This window comes from Anarrhichthys ocellatus, unplaced genomic scaffold, assembly GCF_004355925.1.
Source record: "Anarrhichthys ocellatus isolate YVR2014 unplaced genomic scaffold, GSC_Weel_1.0 scaffold4, whole genome shotgun sequence".
Classification (NCBI taxonomy): domain Eukaryota; kingdom Metazoa; phylum Chordata; class Actinopteri; order Perciformes; family Anarhichadidae; genus Anarrhichthys; species Anarrhichthys ocellatus.
The window spans coordinates 6,105,707-6,125,843 of NW_022280034.1; the positions used below are offsets into that span (position 1 = coordinate 6,105,707).

Here is a 20,137-nt window from a genome sequence, read left to right on the forward strand (position 1 = left end):
TTCACCAACTTTGTCTGTAAATCAATTCCTGCATGTTTATTTTCCTTCCATGTCTTCACTTGAGGCTATAGCGTCAATGTATTTTTCTCAAGTTCACTTTCTAACCCCTGCAGTGCGACCACACTATTACAGACGTCACCTGCGTGAAATATCATTTCAGACGTCAAAGAGCTTATACTCTAAGGTGGTTATGTTTCTTGCCCATTCTAATTAATTTGTGCATTGCCGTTTTAGAAGGGATTTATTAAAAACATGTTTTTTTGGCAAGACCCTGAGCACAGGTGCACCTTGTTATGCGCTAGCTTGCTGAAGTGGGAGACAGTCAACCGAGCTTAACAGCGAATCTGATGCCCTTATTTGTAGTTTCACACTATGTGCAACATAAAGGCAAAATGGTTCGGAAAAACAGTCGCAGGGTCCAAAATGCTGACCACTAATCGTTGTTATTGCAACAAATTACAGCCACTGAGATAAAAGACAATATTCTGTTACACACCCATCAGTTTTCTCTCCCATCCATCAGCAAGTTTCAGTGACCCATAATGTTCCTCTGCAGACAGGATGCTTGCCTTGTCATGCTCATGTCCTCCTTTTTAAATCAATTTTGTGCCATCACGCTGAACAAATCTTGCATCATCTTTAAACGTCCTCGGCTCTCACCGCTGGAGCTGTTAGCATGTTTGAACTCTGTGTGACCTAGATGTTTCACCACTTCCTCTGTGTCCTTTGTGTGGCGCCTCAGCAGTGTCATGGCCGCTATCGTTTGATAGTAATTGTGTCTGTCCTGCGGCTCTACACATGCTGAGATGGTTCCTCGTCCAAAGGCAGTTCCTTCACAGCTCTGAAAACCTGCTTGCGTTGTCTTTTTTTATTTTTTTATTCTGTCTAAATAGCCCGCAGTCAAAAACAGTCTTAAATATGAGCTGCTCTAGAGGAGGCGGAGCCGGTGTATAAATCCTTAACAACAGCAATTATTTATTAGTGACAGCTCTCTAGGGCCATTTTAGTTCAAATGTTTCCACTGCAATTGATCGCAAAGAAAAATCAATGTTTATGTGATAGCTGTAGCTTTTAACCAAACTGACTGCTCGCTTCGTAAGGTCAAGGATTGAGTGAGTGAAGTTATTTTTGCTCCTAGTGTTATTAGATTGCCTATCTATCACTGAAGTGTCATGTGATTGATACCGACTCGGCTTGAATGAACGATGGAGCAAGGCCATTGTTGCTCCCACACAATAGCCACGGCAACTTGTGTTGAAGAAGCCCTTAAATGATATAAAATGACTAGCTAACTACTGGTGCTGCGTCATTTCTCCTTTTTCTTTTGTTCTTGCAGTTCGTTCTTCTTTATAAAACTTACAACCTCAGCACGCTCAGCTGGAAAATAAAACAGCTGGATAGGCAATTGTGGAAGGATGATTACCACTAAGTGTATGCAAAGACCGATAACTTAGGGACAGCCCACATATTGCTGACCACTTAAAATGTCATAGACTGTTCATTAGCTTTCATGTTTGCTTGCTGGTGTCATTTTACCATATATTAAGATCTAATAATTTGTCCGTATATACTGCTGAATTGGTTTGCTTTCCTGAGTTTATCTGTTTTGAACGGAAGGCATCTCTTCAGGCCTTTAATTGCACACTTGTTGCTCCTTCCACCCACGAGGTAGATAACACCATCTGCTCCGTGTCCGCACAAGACCAGTCATGAGAAAAATATGTTCTGTTTCATAGTGCTACGGGAAACTTTCTAAAAAACCTTCCCATACATTTGAACTTAAAACATATTTCATATTACACTGTTATTTGCAGAGGGCTATGTGTTGCGTGAATGAGATGTAAAGATGTATGCATATATGGTGATCTTAGGGTTCTTTGGGTACGTTACCACATCCGACAGATGTCTCTCTCTCTCTCTCTGGGTTTCAAAGGTGCCGGAACCAGATGCTTCCCTGACATTTCAAAGGAGACATTTTACTGGCTTTTGGCCTTGATCATTTTCAGGATATGATTAGATCCCAACACATGGCAGCAGTCATTAAACTGGGAGAAAAACAAAGTGAGGCGAATAAGTTTGAGTGTGTTTTACTTCACCTTGGACGTAGTGCTGAATCGATTGGTCTGCTAGTTGATTGGTCAAATGTCAGAAAATGAATCCACAGCTATTTTTGATTGTGGATTAATTGTTTACATCATTTGACAAGCAGAAATGCCAAAAAGTTACTTTCAACTTCTCAGATGTGAGGATCTGTTGCCCGCCACTGTTTTATAGCATTGTGAATTTGATATATTTTGGCGTTTGGACTGCTAGTCAAGCAAACCTGCATTTAAATACATCAACTTGGGTTCTTTCTGACCTAATCACCAAGAAAGGGGATTAATCCAATTGCATCTAAACTAAAGGCCTATAATTTAGTGGTCAATACTTGGAGAACTGGAACCTCAACCGGCCCTGTTGCTGACATTTCAAAGTGCTTGATATGTTGTTTGCTGCATGTATGTGAGGACTTTGTGACAGGGGACTGTAGGGGATAGCAGAACAGAGCGACCACCCGTCAAATGTCGCAGGTTGACTCTGTGTGCGTTTGTCCTTCGAGAGAAAGGGAGCTGTCTGCATGCGCCTTTGGTGCTTTTCAGAGTAGCTCTGGCAGAGTGGACCTCGAGGCTCTTCCGTGGACCGGGCTTGTTATGGAGCTGTCACTGTTGGGGCGGCAGCACACAGTGCATCGGCCCCTTTCGTGGAAGTTTGAACAGGATGAGGAGTGTAAAGGAAAGGCACAAGCAAATGAGTTCTGTTAACACCTCAGTTTGTTTCCTTCACTGTTATTCACAGATAATTTAAGGAACTAACCTGGTAGTATTTGTCTGTTTTGTTTTCTGTGACAATACAGTAATTACAGTGATTTTGAAAGCACAGTTACTTGCCAGCAAGGCTGCACAGGGGGCTGAGGATTTCCTGGTTAGAATGTAAATCCCTGCTGGGCCTTTTTACTGAATGTTAATTGGATTTAATCTGTGGAAGCCCTCCAGTACTTACAGAGAGATCCCTTTTAATCAAAACATAAATGAGACATGCTAAAATGATTGCAAGTATATCATAACTCTGGGGGATTTATAACTTGTAATTGAGATCATTATTTTATCTTTGCACTCTGCTTAACATCTTATTCATGATCAAGTACTTCATTTGTGATGGGAGGGTATATTAAAGCACAGCAACAACAACAAAGACAATAAATGAGTGATTTGGTGTCGGGGCCTGTGTAAGAATGATAAACTATAACTGCTGCTGGTTTTTTTCCAACTCCTTGGGATAACTTTGAGATTTGTTTCTATAATGAGATATATGTATGCGTGTCCAGTAGTATCATATTGTGGCCAAAGCACCTTGATGACCATATTGGGATCTCGACCCAATAGGAAGTAAAAGTCTGACTTTACAGTTGTTGAAATGTTTGCTTTCCCACTGGCAAAAGCAGCAGTGAGTCAGTTTAAAGATTGAACATGCTATATAGTTTGTCTCTTTGTTGGGTAATTGTAAACCAAAGAGACAAAGCCTATTTGCAGTGCCCATCAGAGCTGTCTCGTGAGCCGGTTTCCCTGACAAGTTTTGGTTTGAGAGGCCATAAAGCGGGAGAGCCTCCATTCTTCAGTCCTATCCTCTATTACATATGAACGAGTGGCTAAACTGACAGGCTTATTTGCACCAGGACACATGTAGCTCAGATGATTCAATTCACGAACAAATCTCATTGATAAACTACTGGGTGTGAAAGCCAACAGAGAGAGAGAGTAAAGAGAAAAGCGAGAATACCAATATCAATTTACCAGTCATTTAGGTTGGATACACTTCCTTTATGAAAAAGTGGATGAGACCTTTTTTTTTTTCCTCCTGCTGCTCAATTACCCAAGCATCCATAAAAACCTGAAGTTCTGTCTCCAGAGTGAGATATTGTCGCGCTGCTCATAGCAATAAGAGCGAGATTTAGGATGAGCCTCTCCACTGTGACAGAGACTCGGCAGAGGGACGCTCTCTGTCACCAGATATTACGGTCCCCAGCCGCTCATTAAAGATGGAACCATCACTTTACAGCTCCGGCTCGCTTCTCTCTGCTCCTCCTTCATCTGCCTTCACAGCCCCCTGGAAGTAAATAGACACAAATGAGCTCAAGGTTGTACAGAAAGCACACGAGCCAAACCTGTGAAACGTGGCCGTACAGTATTACTTTTCAACTGTGTGCGGCCCATTAAGTTCCTAATGCCTTTAACCATATTTCTCATAACATCTCTTAGTGGTCGGATTAAGTTTACTTCTGAAAAAACTCCCCTGTGAACTATGCAGCGTAATGTGTTTGTTAATCATAGTGTGTGCGTTTCCTGGGGTGGTGTTTGGATTTCAGCTGTGTTGTTTGCCAGTAGGGGGAAGGACAGTCACAGAACGCTTTTATTCATTTAGGTTGAAATAGTGGATTTATTGAAAAGTATATTTTGAAGACTGGAGATTGAGGGAATGCCCTTTAACTCTCCTGTTCACATTGTATGTTGTTTAGTTTCAGTATGAACATAACTCAACTTTCATGGAATATCTGTTGACTTAAAATAATGTGAAGGCAATTATAAACTGGAATGTATGTGGTCTGTGTATATTTACAGTAAGGTACAGTAATCAGCAACATCTAATATTACGTTTCTATAGTTGAAAGCAACGTATACACACTCAAACTGTTAGTATGGCAAGTATCAAATAATGAGACTCTCACCTGATCCTTAAACCACGCTCTGGCAAAAAAAAACCCGATATAAATGCACATAAAAATATGAACGATCTATTGTGGAAAAAAACCTTTATTTGTTAGGTAAAAGAAAATCCCATCAGCATCAAAATAGGCTTTGTTTCCTTTCACCAGACAAGTGAATGAACACACCTCCGTTCTTCCATCTGTTGGAGCTGCGTTGGTTCCTCTTAATGGGTCGCTGTAATTGGCGGAGTCAGTAAGCGGGCGCTGCTCCTTGGCGTGTGGCTTAGTTACTGGAGTCCTGAGAGCGATGGAGCTATTGGCAGCTGTGGGCTCAAGGATGCTGCTGCTGCTCCTGCACCTCTGTTCATCTCCACCCCACACAGCTCTGCTCCACAGGGACTATGCTACTGGGACAAATGGCCACCTGGGAGCTGAGCATTTAATGAAGCACACCTTTTTTCTTTTTTTTTTCTTTTTTACTCCTTTTCTCCTCAATTAACCTCTTTTCCTAACGCTTACAATCCCTCCATCTCACATCTGGCATGGCAGCAGAACATGATCTGTTCGGGGAACTTGGGGACTGAGTGAGGGAATTGCCTTTTGCAAAGTGTGTCCCGCATGACCAGAGCCACAAAGCCTACATGCATGCAAAACCCATGCTTTCTTATTTGCCCTCATGACAGTATAGCTATTAGCTGCCTGGTGGCGGTTTTCACTTGTCAAGTATTATAAGATATCCTTCAGAACTCATGGCCAGTTCACAAATTTCTATGCTTTACCGAGATGGGGTTTGTGAGGAGAATGCAGCACTCTTAATGAGCTCCTTCCATCTAACTTTTATCCCTCTTGTCGCCTTCTATCCGTTCACATTTGGCACTTATGCAACCGGCTCTGAGTTTCTCTCATGCCGAACTTGGAGGCCGTGCAGGCGGACGAATGCTTGTTACTTCGATGCGAGGACAGCATTTATGCGATTGTCTCTTCGCAGTGCTTTTGTGGATGATTGACTCGGGTCTTAAGATGATTGCACAACCGTTTACCTTCTCAACTCGCATCCAGTCCTGAACTCTCACTTTCTCTCTCTTTTTCTCTTTGTTCGTCTCTAAAGATCTAAAGTAAGTCCATGTGTGTGCTTGAGAGTCGAGCCATTTATACTGTTGTGAGCTGAACAGTGTGCTTATGATAATGATTACGATGATAAAGCTAATGATTAATGACTATTTGTCCTCCACTCCACTTTCTCTCACTGTAACACCCTGACCCTTTCGTTTACTATCCCCACTATTCATTCAGAAAGCTCTTTCACTGAGGCCACTCAAATTAGCTCCGCTTGGTACGAGCCCAACCGCTACAGGAGACGTCGCAGGACCGAGGCATACATCATTCCCCAGAGCAGGAGCCGTGGCAGGCCTGGACGCGCATCCACCACCCGAGATTTACGCCGCACATTGAAGCACAGCCACACAATCTGGATCCTCTCCACCAGGTCATCTTCAAATTGGTTATTGATCTTCCAATCACAAAATGAATCATACGTTGCCAACACTGTTTAGGTATTGCGTTTACAGTAGCGTAGCTTCTGTTACTGCTGATATACAGCCTGAGGATGGAGTATTGTTCTGAAACCACGAGTAAAACAAGTACCTGCGCGGAACGGGGATAAATGGGAAAAGAAATTAGGAGTCTACCTTGAGATGAATAGGTGTTATGTTGTCATCCAGCAGAGCCTCATTATAACATATCAAAACAGCTGAAGAAACTCTTGACAGTCGCTGAAGTGAGGAGCTTGAAGTCGCCTACTGTGGTGATATGCAACAATGTGTGATTATGGCTGCAGTGATTTTAATATTTTCATTTGAGAATAATTGCGGTGCCTTTTGATATTATTATACTGCAGTTCTTCAGCAAGCTCGAATAGTTCATGCTGTATTTAAGCAATTTTTCTTTTATGTGATGGAAACAAATTCTTCACACGCCTCTTAATTCGGACTTTGTTTAAAAAAGCCATAATGGAAGCCTGTCAATCACTGTACGAAGCTGAATTACACAGTATTCTGTCATAGCGGTATCAGTACATTAATGGACATATAACTTAAATGGGGGAGGTTCCATGGAAGTACTGCTTTTGAGCTCTTGGCATGTATTATGGCGTATTATTTAATGGGGCTTCACTTCTTGCCCAATTAGGCTTCAAGATAGTGTGTAAATGGAGCGTCTGCCCTGGGAGCAGTTTCCTCATAAATGCCAGAGTGGCCATTATCAGAATTCCTTTGTGAGTGAAAACAGACAGCTATAATATAGACTTTGGCCTTAATTGAAAGATTGTGGGAATGACAGTGGTGCGATCTTTCAATTTTCCTTCTTAAATGTCAATATCTGACACAAGACAATGGGACTTTTTTTTTTTCTTCCCTGTACCATTTTTAGGGAGAAAATGTCAAGCTCAGTTTCGTTTTCAAAGATGGCTGCACCATTGCTCATGGCTTCTGTTGTACCGAATATATTAATAGTGTGTGAAGCACATTTGGATCACAGGATCAGTCTAACAAATTGGCTGTTAAATGGAGTCAGATTGTAATCTTGTAGCTGTTGTTTTTGAGTAATGTGCAGTCATGTTCAATTACAGAGGCTCATTAAGACGACGTGGTGATTAGTGATTACAGCACATCGCGTGATTTGTGAGAGCTGAGGCTCTCATGGGTTGTTGAGCACTGGTCAGACGTGTGGCTAGGTAGCTACGTTTTTACTAATTGATGCCTTGTACACTGTTTTATTTAGTAAATATCATATTCATGGACAAATATTTGCTGTTTCCATTTTGAATTTGTTGGCAGTTTTGAATGAGTATAGAAACTCAACTCATGGCCTTGAAACTACGTATGATTTTCTACCTTTTTCTACATCTCTGTCTCATTGTACAGCGGTGGATCTATTTTGTAATTCCCACCTGTTGAGGAGGATATTTCTACGTATGAGGGTCTTAACTTAAATAGACTGCAACTGCTTTGCTTTTGTCGTTCTCAGTTGAGGTAGAAATCCAGCAACAGTCGCCTTTTATTTCTCCTGGACTCTGGCTCCAGCACGGAGGAGGGAATCTGGATGGACAGCTCTGCCCCGTCTCTAGTCAATAGCAGCCAGCATGTAAGGCTCTGTGTCCGTCTGCTGCATGGCAGACACTTATTAGTGGTAATGTCCTCCCATCATCCATCTCCAGGTGGGCTTCCGTCATTGATCTCGGCGCCAAGGCTTGTCACTAGTCGCACCTTGCCGAATGAAAGCGCTGGTCGCCGCCAGCACTGACTTTAGATGACCGAGCTTAATGTTCTGTCAATAGACTCACTTCTGGAAAGCCGGTATTAGAGCAGCGAGGTGACTTGCACAGCAGTGTGACATGTTTTCCTCACAGTGCTCTTCAATACCTAAATTCAGCCTGGCAGTGTGTTCAGATGACATCACTCAATAGGAAAATATCTATTCTCTTTTAATTAGCATGGACTCTTGTAATACAGTGAAATCGGATAATACTAGTAAGTCCTTTGATTAATTATTAACGAACAGGGCTTTGGCAAAACGGTACAGGGTCGTCTGGCAAAATAGGTTAACCTGGCTCGACTTCTATAAGATCTTTGCAATGTGCCCAAGCACTGTGGTGTGCATGTGAATGGTAGATTATTGTTTATCAAGGTAAGTATGCCAATTTTGCTGTATGAGTCTCTGAGTATCTTGGAGTCATCTTCAGAAGAAAGAGTAGATTGGTGACTAATCACCAATGAGTGAGATGTTGCTGTTCAATGAGATTTTTTCGTCGTGAAGACCAGTCAATCTGTGCTCCAACCCTCACCTGAGGTTTGCCTAATGACTGAGAAATTGATATGGCAGAGGTCTGAATTGAGTTGCTGCTGCTTTGAATTGAAAGTCCAATCAACATCTTAGTTCAGCAGTGATATGGCGATAAAACACAGCCACTGAATACATACAGAGACAATGATTAGCAATATCATGTAAGTGGACTGTGTTGCGCTTGTTGCCACTAACACACTGAACTGTTGTAATCCATATGAGTCTGCATGATTTATTTTCACCTCAATTTGTATTTCAAATTTAATTGGACCAGTTCACAGGAGCTTGACTAAATGTTAAATTTATTTTTTGGGCATTTGACTGACCCGGTTCAGTGGTTTAACCGTTGAAGAATTAAATTTAGGTCTCTCCCTAAAGACCTTATCAGATGCCGGTGAAAACGAGGCCATCTGTTGGGAGTGTGTTAGTGAAGTGGCCATGCTGCAAACAGACAGTATGCAAATGAATCCAGTTGTTTCTCTCAAGTTACATTTGTGCATGAGACTGAACATCAAGGTTAGTATATTTCACAGCCACGTTATCTTACCATAATGCTTGAAAACAAGAATTAAAATGAGTAAATGTGTTCTTGTGTGTTGAGACTGGATTAGGTCGACTTAAAAATTGTGGCAATACTAAATAATGTAGAACAGACGACACTGACACTATGAGAGAGTTTAGAGTTAATTTTATTTCTGGAATAGAGTATCACGTTTTGCTACACAACAGTTGTATTACAGCTCAAATTAACTGTCTTCTATCAACAAAATATTGTTGTAGCCTAGAAAAATAAATCAGCCTTTTGTTTTTCATGACGAACATATGAGTTTTCACTGAACATTCATTGAATATTTAATCGCTTAATAAAGCACCCTGTCAAAGATGTCATTTAAAAATGTTATCACGGATGATACATTAATACTACGCAGTGGTTCAATGGATAAAACAGCAAGAATTACTCACTTGGTTTACAAACAACACATGACACATATTACGCGTATCACTCGGATTAGACGGCAATGAACAACAAATCAAATTAACTTTCGAGGTAAAACATTCAAGAATATTACATCTGGCAGGAAAACAGTTTACATCACTTTATTTTAAGCTTAAAGTCTTTTTGTGACATTGATTTTGAAATCATCTACATGGTTCACGTTCACTTTGGCTGATGATTGGTAGACACATAACTAGTGGCATCTGGATACAGGACAACATTTTGTCACATTTTCAACACTACAGATCACTGATTCAATTTTCTGTTGACATGAACCACCACAGATTGAAACACAATATACATTTGGAGAAGAATCCGAATCACAGTACACTTTGAATTGATATTTTCACACCCAAACAGCATGCACGATGTAGATTGCCATAGTTCATTTTAATGTTAACCGATAATGTCGGCTATTTCTGACTATCAAAAATAGTTGATATAATATTACATAAGCTCCATGCATCTAAAGAGTTGATTTGGTAAATTGCACGTATACCCTCACTGCACTGCACTACAGTGCAACAATACATCCCTCATTTTACCTCTTAAGTGCAAATACAAAGCACTTATTGCCTCAATCACCACTGGACTGTATTTTACTTATACAGTAGCACTGATTGCACTCTACACTTATTAACTATTGCTATAACATGGAACACATACGTACAGCACATCTAGACGACCTTAAATGTGCCACTGAAATCAGTTTTCCCTCTACACACATTATTCATAACCAGTCCTCTGCGTTTACAGTTATTGATTCATATATTTATATAAATATCTTAAAGTGCCTCATCAGACAGACTTCACATGAACACAACTTTTTTGGAAACCTCATGGTGTCGATAGAATATATACATCACATAACTTTAGCACATTAAAATGGATCTTGTGTAATATATAATATAACTGATCCAGTTAGTTAATACACGATGGCACACACAAAGTGAAACAGGATCACATTTACAGGATGTCATGGTTGTTAGAAGTATCTTAAATATACTGTTTTGTACTTTTTACAGAATATTCTCATATACATTACTACTCTGTGTGTAAGATATACATTGGGATTGCTCAGCTGATTTGCTCTGATGGGGAGTTGCCCCTCTCATCAGTGCTACAAAGTGGGCATGGCTTAAGTTTCCTAAAGGCAGCAGACCAGTTAATCTCAGTCTGCCGAGTCAAACAGGGTCATTGTTGGACCCCAAATCATTACGTCTACACATATCCCCAAAAAATAAATAGTTTTCCAGTTTTCATTCACATCACATTTTTTTAGTATTTACATATAGTATATATGAACTTTAAGGCTTTGTATTTTGTTGTTAAAGGAACACTATTGCACAGACAACAAAGACACACAAATGCATCTCAACTACTGAGTCTGAGAGTTGAGTGAAGCAGCTTCAGTGGGCGTGCTCTCTCAGTATTTTTTTACTTCCCTGATTTATGACGTTGGCCAGCTCCCTGGCCGCTATCGGCCCGTTTGGTAGCCGCAGCGCTGCTTCTACTGCACAGGTCCCTGAGTTCCAGCAGGCTCTCGTTCAGGGCTTTGACGAAAACGGCCGAGCTCGTCCCCGTGTTCTCCCAGAAACTAGACACACAGAAGATGATGTGGTCTGACTGCGGGTTGTAACAGGCGCCGTAGCCATTGGGCACCACCGGGCCGTAGCAACAGAACATCTCCACTGTGGTTGGGACCTGATACAAGAGAGCACAGTCGGGGTTAGATCAGATAAGCTCGTCAAGAGAACGGGAAAAGGAATGTATTATTGCTTGATCAGTTGACTCTTTCATTGGATTAATCATTTAGCATATAAATGGGCAGAAAGTAGATAAAACAATGCTCATCACAAGCTCTCAGAGCCCGAGCATAACATAAAGATATTGAACCCAATAAGGAGGGCAATAGTGTTTGGCAGGGTCTCCAATTAAAATACTATAGCAGCAAGCACAGAGCCCTCAGTGAGGATCCCAAACACCAGCAGAAACTATATTTAATTTAGTCTTGTGCAAAAACACTATCGGCACCAGTATTTCCTCAACAGTATCTCCTCTGTATTCTCTATCGCCATCCAGAAGCAATCACTTAAAGCGAGCGTTCTGTTAGAATAGAGGGGGATCACATGTTACCTGACTGGTAGACAGGATGAACTGGTTACTGGCCAAATACGTCTCATCACAGAAGATCTCTGGCTTCTCCATGTTGAGCTCCTTTGCGATCCTCAGAAGCCCGAGAAGATGATTGTCTATTGCCAGTCCTGTAATAGCCTGAGAAATACGTTTTTATTTAGTGTTAAGGAAGGATTTTTAATTAGGACCTCAATATGAGCACATGAGTTATTTCCAGTCCAGTCCTTGTTTTGTGTTCAGCAGCTTTTCAACCATCTCACATCACAGTAGGTTGCAGACCATGTTCACTGAATTATCTTAACTGCCTGTCGGATGATTGGAATAGAAATGCAACACCCATATAGCCCATCTTCTTTAAGTGATACCCCAAAATATATTAATTTAATTTAATTTAATTAATCCGTTTTTTGGTCACTATTGGAATCTATACTAACAAATATCAATTCAAGTTGACCGTAGCTGCCACCCTCCCTGCAAGATGATTAAACAAACTTCACACAACCATTTTGGGAAATACAATTAACTTTCTTACTGAGAGTTTAATGAGAGTATAGATACCACTCTCATATCTGTCTGTAAAATATAAAGCTCCAGCTAGGAGACAGTTAGCTTAGGTTAGCATAAAGACTCGAGGTGGGCAAACAGCTAGCCTGTCTAATGTGGTAATGTGAGCTTTAGAGGTATACTGGTAGGTAGATTTATTCATTTTTTTTGTGAGCTTTGGATTAAGCTAGGCTAGCTGTTTTTCTCAGTTTACAGTCATTGTGCTTAGCTAAGCTAACTGTGTCCGAGCTGGAGTTTCATATTTGCCATACAGACATTAGCCTGGTATCAATCTTTCCATCTAACTCTCAGCAAAAAGTGAGTAAGTGCATTTCCCAAAATGTCAAACAATTCTTTTAAGAGTGAATGTTTGATACTCAAAAGACATTTTGAGATGAAGGTGTTTAGTCTTCACATTTAAATTCTGACTGTCACATTAATTATACTGACAAAGGCTGTTTTGAAATACTTACTTTAATTGTATAATTTGTCTGGGCATTAATTGCATCAATCAGTCGTCTCATTTTTTCCAAATCCTGTTGGAGAAACCAAAAACAATTTAGAGGAAAAAGTAAACACAAGGCATTTTTACATTGTACAGAAAGAGAGCAGTGCAGCCAATAAATCCGTTTTCCATAGACCCGTTAAATCTGCAGGGAGATCATCTGCTTGGATGAGTACACTGGGATTGGCGGGGCGAGGTGACTGGTCGCACCTGTTTCATTTAAGCAGGTGTGATAAACGGTATTGTGGGAGTAACTCAGTAATTGGGGTCAAAGTGAGAAAAATGACTCACGGAGAACGTGGCCCTCTCATCTGTCATGGACATCACAAAGGCCAGGGCCTCAGGGGTGGCAGAGCGAATGTTGTCAACCCGACCTTGTTGGAAACGCCGAATGGACGCACTCTCATAAGTGGCAACAAGCCTTCTGTTACATCTATATGAGGAGGCAGTATATTTGAAAGTGCACATTGATAGCCAAATTTGAAGATTGAGATCCTGAATGTGCCTTACTTGTAAAATGCAAGTTGTAAGGCAACTTGTATGAATGCATCTGGACTCATCTTCTGTTTTTTTATGAATTCTTTCCCATAAACGTTGAACTTGAAAACATCCATGTCAAGATTATTCACCAGCCTGAAGGAGAAAGCGCAGATGACATGAGACCAGATGTCTATAGAAGGAATTATTTGTAGATATGGTGGTTAGTTTCTTTGTGTTGGTCTTACTTCTGGAGTCTGTCTCCAGAAGCTGCTAAAAGTCCTTGGATGTGTGGGTTGCATTTCCAGAGCAGCCTTCTTGGAGGGGGGAGCTCTCTGACAGTGGATGCTTTCGCCATCTTGGAGGGACTCCCTGTTCTGTTCAAGACAACAACAGAACGTGTGCCTCAGCAGCCTTCGTTGACAACAATATTCAGTGTGTGGTTATATGTTTTGCTGCGATGGGCTGACTTACATGTATTTCATCAGGTATTCAGAGCATTGCACCATAACTATTCCCTCGAATGCCGAATGTTCGCACACAAATCCGCATATCCCGTCCATTCCTACAACAAACTGAGTGGAGGTGGATTAACTAACAGTCCAAACGCTACATTCATGGAGGATTAAGTGCCTTGAATGTTGCCCTACCTGCATTGACTTGTCATACCAGCGGTTTGCCCCATTCTTCTCGTGGCCGCCACCATGCAGCATCAGCAGGGACCTGTTAGTATCCCTAGGATCCAGGCCACTGGGCTCATCCAGACACACCACACACAGACCGCTCTCAATCAGGGCCAGAGAGTCCCTGTTGGTTTGATCTGGATGGGAAGGAGATGAGATATGTCTTGGTTTATTTCTTTCAAAATTGTTTGCAGTTGTTTGAAACTTGAGAGAATTAGAGAAACGTTCGAAGCAGAGACCTTTTTTTAGTGCATCTCTGGCTTGTGCCCATTCTGTTCTCCCATCAGTTGTCAGGATACCAAGAGGAGGGAGTCTCTCTGCTGCGTTTTCTGCCATTGTCATGATTTTCTCCAGTTGGGATAAGATCTCAGTCTCGATGAGCTGCTTGCCGTTTGCGACTACATCCAACACGAAAAACTAGTGAAAAAAAAATAGATTATAGAAATCATGTGTGCCTTCACTATTTAATCGTGTACTGCATCACACGATGCAATATTTGTGTTTAGATGTGTCCTTGTCTGCTATTAGTCATTCATATCTGAGTTTATTGTTTACTGCGGTACGGTACCTGGAACATCTTAGATAAATTGGACGATAGTGATTATGGCTGAAAATGGTCCAGTGCTACCTAAAAAAAAAAAAAAAAAAAAAAAAAAAAGGCTTCTCTACTGCGATCAGTTAAACACACGACTCAAGGAAGCTCTGGCTGATTCAATCGACAGTAATTTAGTTAACCGCCTGTATCTCCATAGGGACAGGCCCTTATCTGCCACAGATTGATAGTTCCCAGAACTGTTTCCAGGTGAGAGTCCCTACCGTGCCTCTTTTCCGAGGTTATTTAAAGGCACACTCCGTGAGCTAAATGTAATCAAAATAGTAGCGTTGAACCTAAGACCTGCGTGTTAGCGGCGTGGGCTTTATGCATTAATGGGAATCTTTATAGAGGATTATCAGTAAGATTTAAACATAATGTGGGGAACATGGCACAGATTACAGATTGTAGGCAGGCTGGCTTGTTACAGGGCCCTGTGGGAGTTGGCTGGTGCAGTTTTAAAGACAGAAAGACAACCACAACATTTGTAAACACTGTAGTAAAACCGACATTTTTAATCATGATCAGTTGAGAAACGAACAATATAAAACTAGGACCATGTATGTAAATAGGATTATATGATCACCAATTACTTACAATCTTTCGTCTGATTTGATCAGTGAGAGTAGTAACTATGTTCAGACCAGAGATACAATAAGAAATCAAAATGTGTAACTGAAGAGCAACTTTTTTGATGCGAGTCATATAGACCTATTAAAAGACGTCATTGTTTAGCCTGTCCTTTATTGAAAGGGTCTGTAAGATGTGGAGTAGGTGTGTCATCTATCGATAAACTCTTTGTATTTACTTATATTTTCTCTCAAATGGACAGGACACTGTCTCCAGTTACAAGTGTGATGGAGTGTGAAAAGTTTCCTCAGAGGCTGGCGTGCTGACCTGATTCTTGCACGCCACGATGATGTGCTGCGGCGCTGAGGAGGCTGCATTCATCTGGACCTCCAGCGTGTCTGTCTTTAACCCCGGGTAGCGGTAGGAGTTGAAGAGGCGGTAGTACTGCTCCATGCACAGAGGGGTTCCAGCTAGCTGGCCTCGAGCAAAATCCACTGGCAGCGCTCGCCTGAGAGACATTATTACACACATCAAATTACCTGTAACCTCTCACTTTATCACTTATCATTTGACTTCATTTTATTTTCATCTTAAATTCACTAACTTTGCTTTGTCGAGGTAACATCGATGAGGTGGGCTCGAGGGGCATGCAGGTGAAGAATGAGGGTGCAGGGTGGCATGTGATCCATTACAGGTTAAACTTACGCATCAATGAGAGCAGCATAGTCCAACACTCCTCTGATGAGACGAGCAGCAAATCTTGAAAAGAGTGAAGCGGTTTGAAATTTTAAAAAACTTGAAACATTGAACATACAGCGAACTGGCTGGTGATTGTAATCATATCTGCTCTCATCTCTCACAGGCTGAACAGTAATCACATTATGGCAAATTACTAGGATACAGTGGGCAAGCTGTGTGTGTTTATCTGTGTTTGTGAGAGAGAGAGAGAGAGACACACAGTCTGTATGTGTGAGTGGGCGGTGTGGGCAAATAGGGAAAACACAGAGCCCTGTCAGGTCTCATGTTGTATGTCATTTGTCTTGGTGTTATTACGTTCAAAGCCAGATCAATACAAAGGAGGCGGCCGCAGTGCACCACACCCCTAAATGAAGCCTGACTAGCAGTCTCTGCGGTGAGCTTGGCTCTGTCACTCCCAATCTAATAAGTGTCTGTGTCAGTAGATTACCAGCTTGGGGTGCTCTGGAACTATTCAGTTAGTGCGGCGAGAGCTGACAAAAGCTAATGTTGAGTTACAGGCCTGGGTGGACTGGTGTAATGTCTGGTGTATCACGGCTCATTTAATAACGGGCAGAGATACAACGAAGAGATGATGCCAGTGATTTTCTCCATGTCTGTAATTCAGATCTTATTCTGAGTCCGTGCCTGCTGAGAAGAACATAAACCCTGTCATTGGCTGCAGAACTGAGTGATATATCGGGTACTTTGTATTGGTAGTGATGGCATTGTTTTGCGGTTGAAAACCTGTGGTTGTCACAGACTCGCAAACAATCTGTGATGTCCAGTGCATTCTGGGAGTTGTTATGTGATATGAAGTATTGTGGTTGGCTTTTTTATGGAACTTGGTGTATTTATGTACTTCTGCTTAAATTTGAGATTGCCTATAGTTCCCAGAATGACTGAAAAGTGAGAGCAAAGTACAAACAGGGTTTTCAACAGGGCTGAGATAAATAGTTGATTGACAGAAGATTCATCTGCAACTCTTTTGATAATCAATCAATTGTTTAATTAAATTATGATGCAACAAGTTTCTGCTTCCTCCAGTCTGATGATTCTTTGTCTTATATAAAAGTCAACTTAATACCTTTGGGTTATGGACTGTTGGACAAAAGAACCTGAAGACGTCCCCGTGGACTCTTGGAACTCAGGTTTTTTACAATATTCGGACCTTTTTTGGACAAACCGGTTAATCGAGACAATTGTGAGATAAATTGATAATGAAGATACTTGTTCTATTTGTTTAAACACACAGCACATGCAAAGGTTTGGCAATAGCAGAACCAAAAGTCCAGCACATACCTGAGGGCGTCTTTACGATCTCTAAACGTCTGCTTAGGAAACACCATGACAGGACTGGAGTTGACCGGTAGGGCCAACCTGTTGTTCAAGTACATGTCCTCCAGCCAGTAGTCATACACCTAAATAAAAACACAGGGACGCTTTTTGAGAAATGTGGCTTTGTCAAACATTTTGGACTTAAGTTATTGCTGTCAGAGTTGGGCAATGGAGTAAAAAACCATTACAGTGTATCACTGCCAGGTGGAAAGGAGAGTGGGAGAGCGTCAGTGTGGGAGTGGGAGCGTGATAGATTTCACTGAGCTGGATGAGTTGTGGTCTGACCGATCACCCAGACGCAGGTGGAGATATTGAAGCAACAAAGGCTCCAATAAATCTTTATTGGAAGGTGTTTCACTTTCTTCAACTCTTTTATGAATGGGTAATATATTTCATTTTTATTTTCAGACTCATTAGAGCAGAGGCAGAGTTTGATACAGTATTATTACAAAAAAATACAATCAAAGCTGAGGCTGATTACAGACACTATATTGTAAAAGGTCAAATTCAATAAATTGGATTATAATGATAATGAATGATACAAAGAGTGTATTGATTGTAGAAAAATCGTTAGAGAATGATTTTGCAATGACGGTATTGACTTTTCCAAATGTACGTTTGATGAAATAGAAAGGAGAAACGCATCAAAATACTACTTTTAGAGACTAATAAAACAAAGACAAAGTTAATTGATACAAGGGGACCTACGGCATGGAGCAGCAGTGTTTTTATTTTATCTTGCAGATATTAGAGTTTACCCAGTTGGTCATCTTGTCCCTCCTCTCTGAAAGCTTCTTCTGGAGAACCTCTCCAACGCCTCCAGGAGCCCCGAACTTCTCCACGATGGCCTTTGTTTTTTTGAACTGCTCCTCCTTCACCAGGTGTTGGACACACTTCAAGTAAGTGTCGAGGGTTTGTTTCAGTGGGGGCACAGGGACCTTTGGCAACATCTGATGTCATTAAAAGAAACACAGGTTGGTATAATTACTCATAATAAGTGATGAAAGGACAGCAGCTGTTCACTATTTTTAAGTCTTTCCCCTGATTCACTGAGGGTTTATTAGTTAAAGTGGTAATTCCCTCACATCTTTTCTTTATGCTTAAAAAATAAATAAAACCTACGTTAATAATTCAACTTAAATGCTTCAAGGCTTATTTGAGAATAAACTCTCCAGCCCTCTGGGACTTGAACCACTTGTTTTCATTAGAATAGAAAATGCAAATTGATTATCTTTTCTGTCTGATGTTTGATCATTTGCATAACTGTACTTTTAGAAGCCCCACATGTTAATATTGACAAGTACAGTGAGTTGTAAAATAGGTTTCCTAGCTATGGATTCCTGGAAATGGGGTTTGTGGAGATGTTTTTTTAGTAAGTCATATAAATTGTTATGCTTGGAAAAACTTAGATTAAAATTTGGAGCCAATCAAACCACAGTAAATACAATGCAAACTCAATGATATCATAATCCTCCACTGGCTCAATGTGGATTCAACGACACAAAATAGTACAATACTGTCTGGACGGTGAAGGGCCCGCTGTCTTTTTTGCCCCTAGCGGCCAGTTAGCATAAGTGGCGCAGCCGCTGTCCGTGGTGCTGAAATTCAACACTATTACTTTGCCAACTTCAGGACCATGGACAGCGACAATGCTCAGAGTGCTGATTGAAAAGAAAAGAAACATGTTCACTGTAAAAGGAATTACATGTTTTCATACTTTGCTGTCTCGGCCACTGGCCGCCTCTTTCTCCATGATTGGCATCTTTGCATTCCAGTCCAGTCAAAGGGAAATAATGTGGAAAGCCTCTCGAGAGGATCTGAGGTCAGTCTTCCCTGCATGAAGCATGTAAAGACATTTGAGAGAGTGCAGTATAGAAAAATTACAGTAAATAAAATGAGGCCTACTGAGCAATGGAGTTACATAGTACTGTCTGAAAGTGAACCATCAGGCTTCCATTCTTCATGGTTTTGCAGCCATAATGCAATTTGCTGCATGTCCTTGAATTCCAGCTGTGCCTCATCGCTCACCACTGCAAAGAGATATGCATCTTAAAAACTCATTTCATCTCTATTTCAGTCCTCGAAGCTTCACTTTTCCCAAAACAAATGAAAATTCAGCCAATGAAGGGAGAAAATGTGTACTTATTTTAATAACACAATGCTAAAATATATACAAAATTATAGATAATTCTGTATCCCTGGATGCAAGTCGGGCAACAAGTTAAATGATTAACAATTAAATACAACTTTTCAAAAACAAATTTTACAGCACAGTGGACTTCAGAGTAAATTAAATGAGTTTCAAAGATGCATAATCGTACATGCTGTGCGCCAAAGAAACTCACCCAGCGCATTATACCGTTCTTTAATAAACATTTACTTAAAAGTGAAGAAAAGTTACCTTACCTGATCGGTGCACGACTCAAGAGGTCAGATGAGTGTGTGGAAGTTCACATTGCCGCCCACGTCCACGCTGTGAAATCCCATATTAGTGTAAAGCTCCGTTCAGACGCCGGACTTCTCCTCCATTCCCTCTTCTCGCCATAAGGCTGCGACTCCACGTTAAAGTGCGCCTTGGAAAAGATGCTGAAGGTGTTTGCGTCTATACCTACCCCCTTGGGGCAAGAAACTCCTCCCATTGAAATCTATTCGCGGAACATATTATCTGACAGCTTGCTCCCCCCCCCCCCCCCCCCCCCCCCCCTCCTCCCCCCTCTGCCCACATCCGATAATACTTTTTATACAGAAACAATTAGTGAGACTCGCTTTTTGTTTGTCATTCATATGTCCTGGTCCTGCGGGTCGACAGAGATGACAGTAATGGTGCTTTTACGGTTCAGATTAAAGTCCTGTGCGCTTTCTGCCGAGATTGTCATCTTGATTTGAATCAATAAGGGATGCCCTTGTGAAAAATAGATCTGTTTTGCAGCTGTAGCCTCATTTTCTAAACTATAAGCTTTATATGTGTTTTTGTTTTATA

General features: G+C 41.1%; 1 protein-coding gene across 2 annotated transcripts; it reads right to left on the reverse strand.

The window, feature by feature from the left end:
• Nucleotides 1–9,258: 9,258 nt before the first annotated feature.
• chatb (choline O-acetyltransferase b) lies at nucleotides 9,259–19,742 on the reverse strand. Of its 2 annotated transcripts, XM_031844244.1 has the most exons (16): nucleotides 19,564–19,742; nucleotides 19,079–19,187; nucleotides 18,875–18,990; nucleotides 17,916–18,107; nucleotides 17,122–17,240; nucleotides 15,790–15,843; nucleotides 15,412–15,592; nucleotides 14,162–14,339; nucleotides 13,890–14,059; nucleotides 13,714–13,814; nucleotides 13,488–13,616; nucleotides 13,273–13,395; nucleotides 13,054–13,195; nucleotides 12,731–12,793; nucleotides 11,715–11,852; nucleotides 9,259–11,282 (listed from the first exon to the last, which is right to left on the reverse strand). In XM_031844244.1, exons 3-16 carry the CDS (start codon nucleotides 18,917–18,919, stop codon nucleotides 11,016–11,018), a joined length of 1,902 nt encoding a protein of 633 aa, XP_031700104.1. In that variant the 5' UTR covers nucleotides 18,920–18,990; nucleotides 19,079–19,187; nucleotides 19,564–19,742; the 3' UTR covers nucleotides 9,259–11,015. The 2 variants fall into 2 exon arrangements, with proteins under 2 accessions (XP_031700104.1, XP_031700103.1); XM_031844243.1 differs by lacking the exon at nucleotides 19,079–19,187.
• Nucleotides 19,743–20,137: the final 395 nt, after the last annotated feature.

Coding starts and splice junctions, on each gene's coding strand:
- chatb (XM_031844243.1), bottom strand. CDS start 18,919: ATGCCAATCATGGAGAAAGAGGCGGCCAGTGGCCGAGACAGCAAA. Junction 12,794..13,053: donor ATGAGAGGGCCACGTTCTCC/GTGAGTCATTTT, acceptor TTTCTCCAACAG/GATTTGGAAAAAATGAGACG. Junction 11,283..11,714: donor TCATCCTGTCTACCAGTCAG/GTAACATGTGAT, acceptor CTCTTGTATCAG/GTCCCAACCACAGTGGAGAT.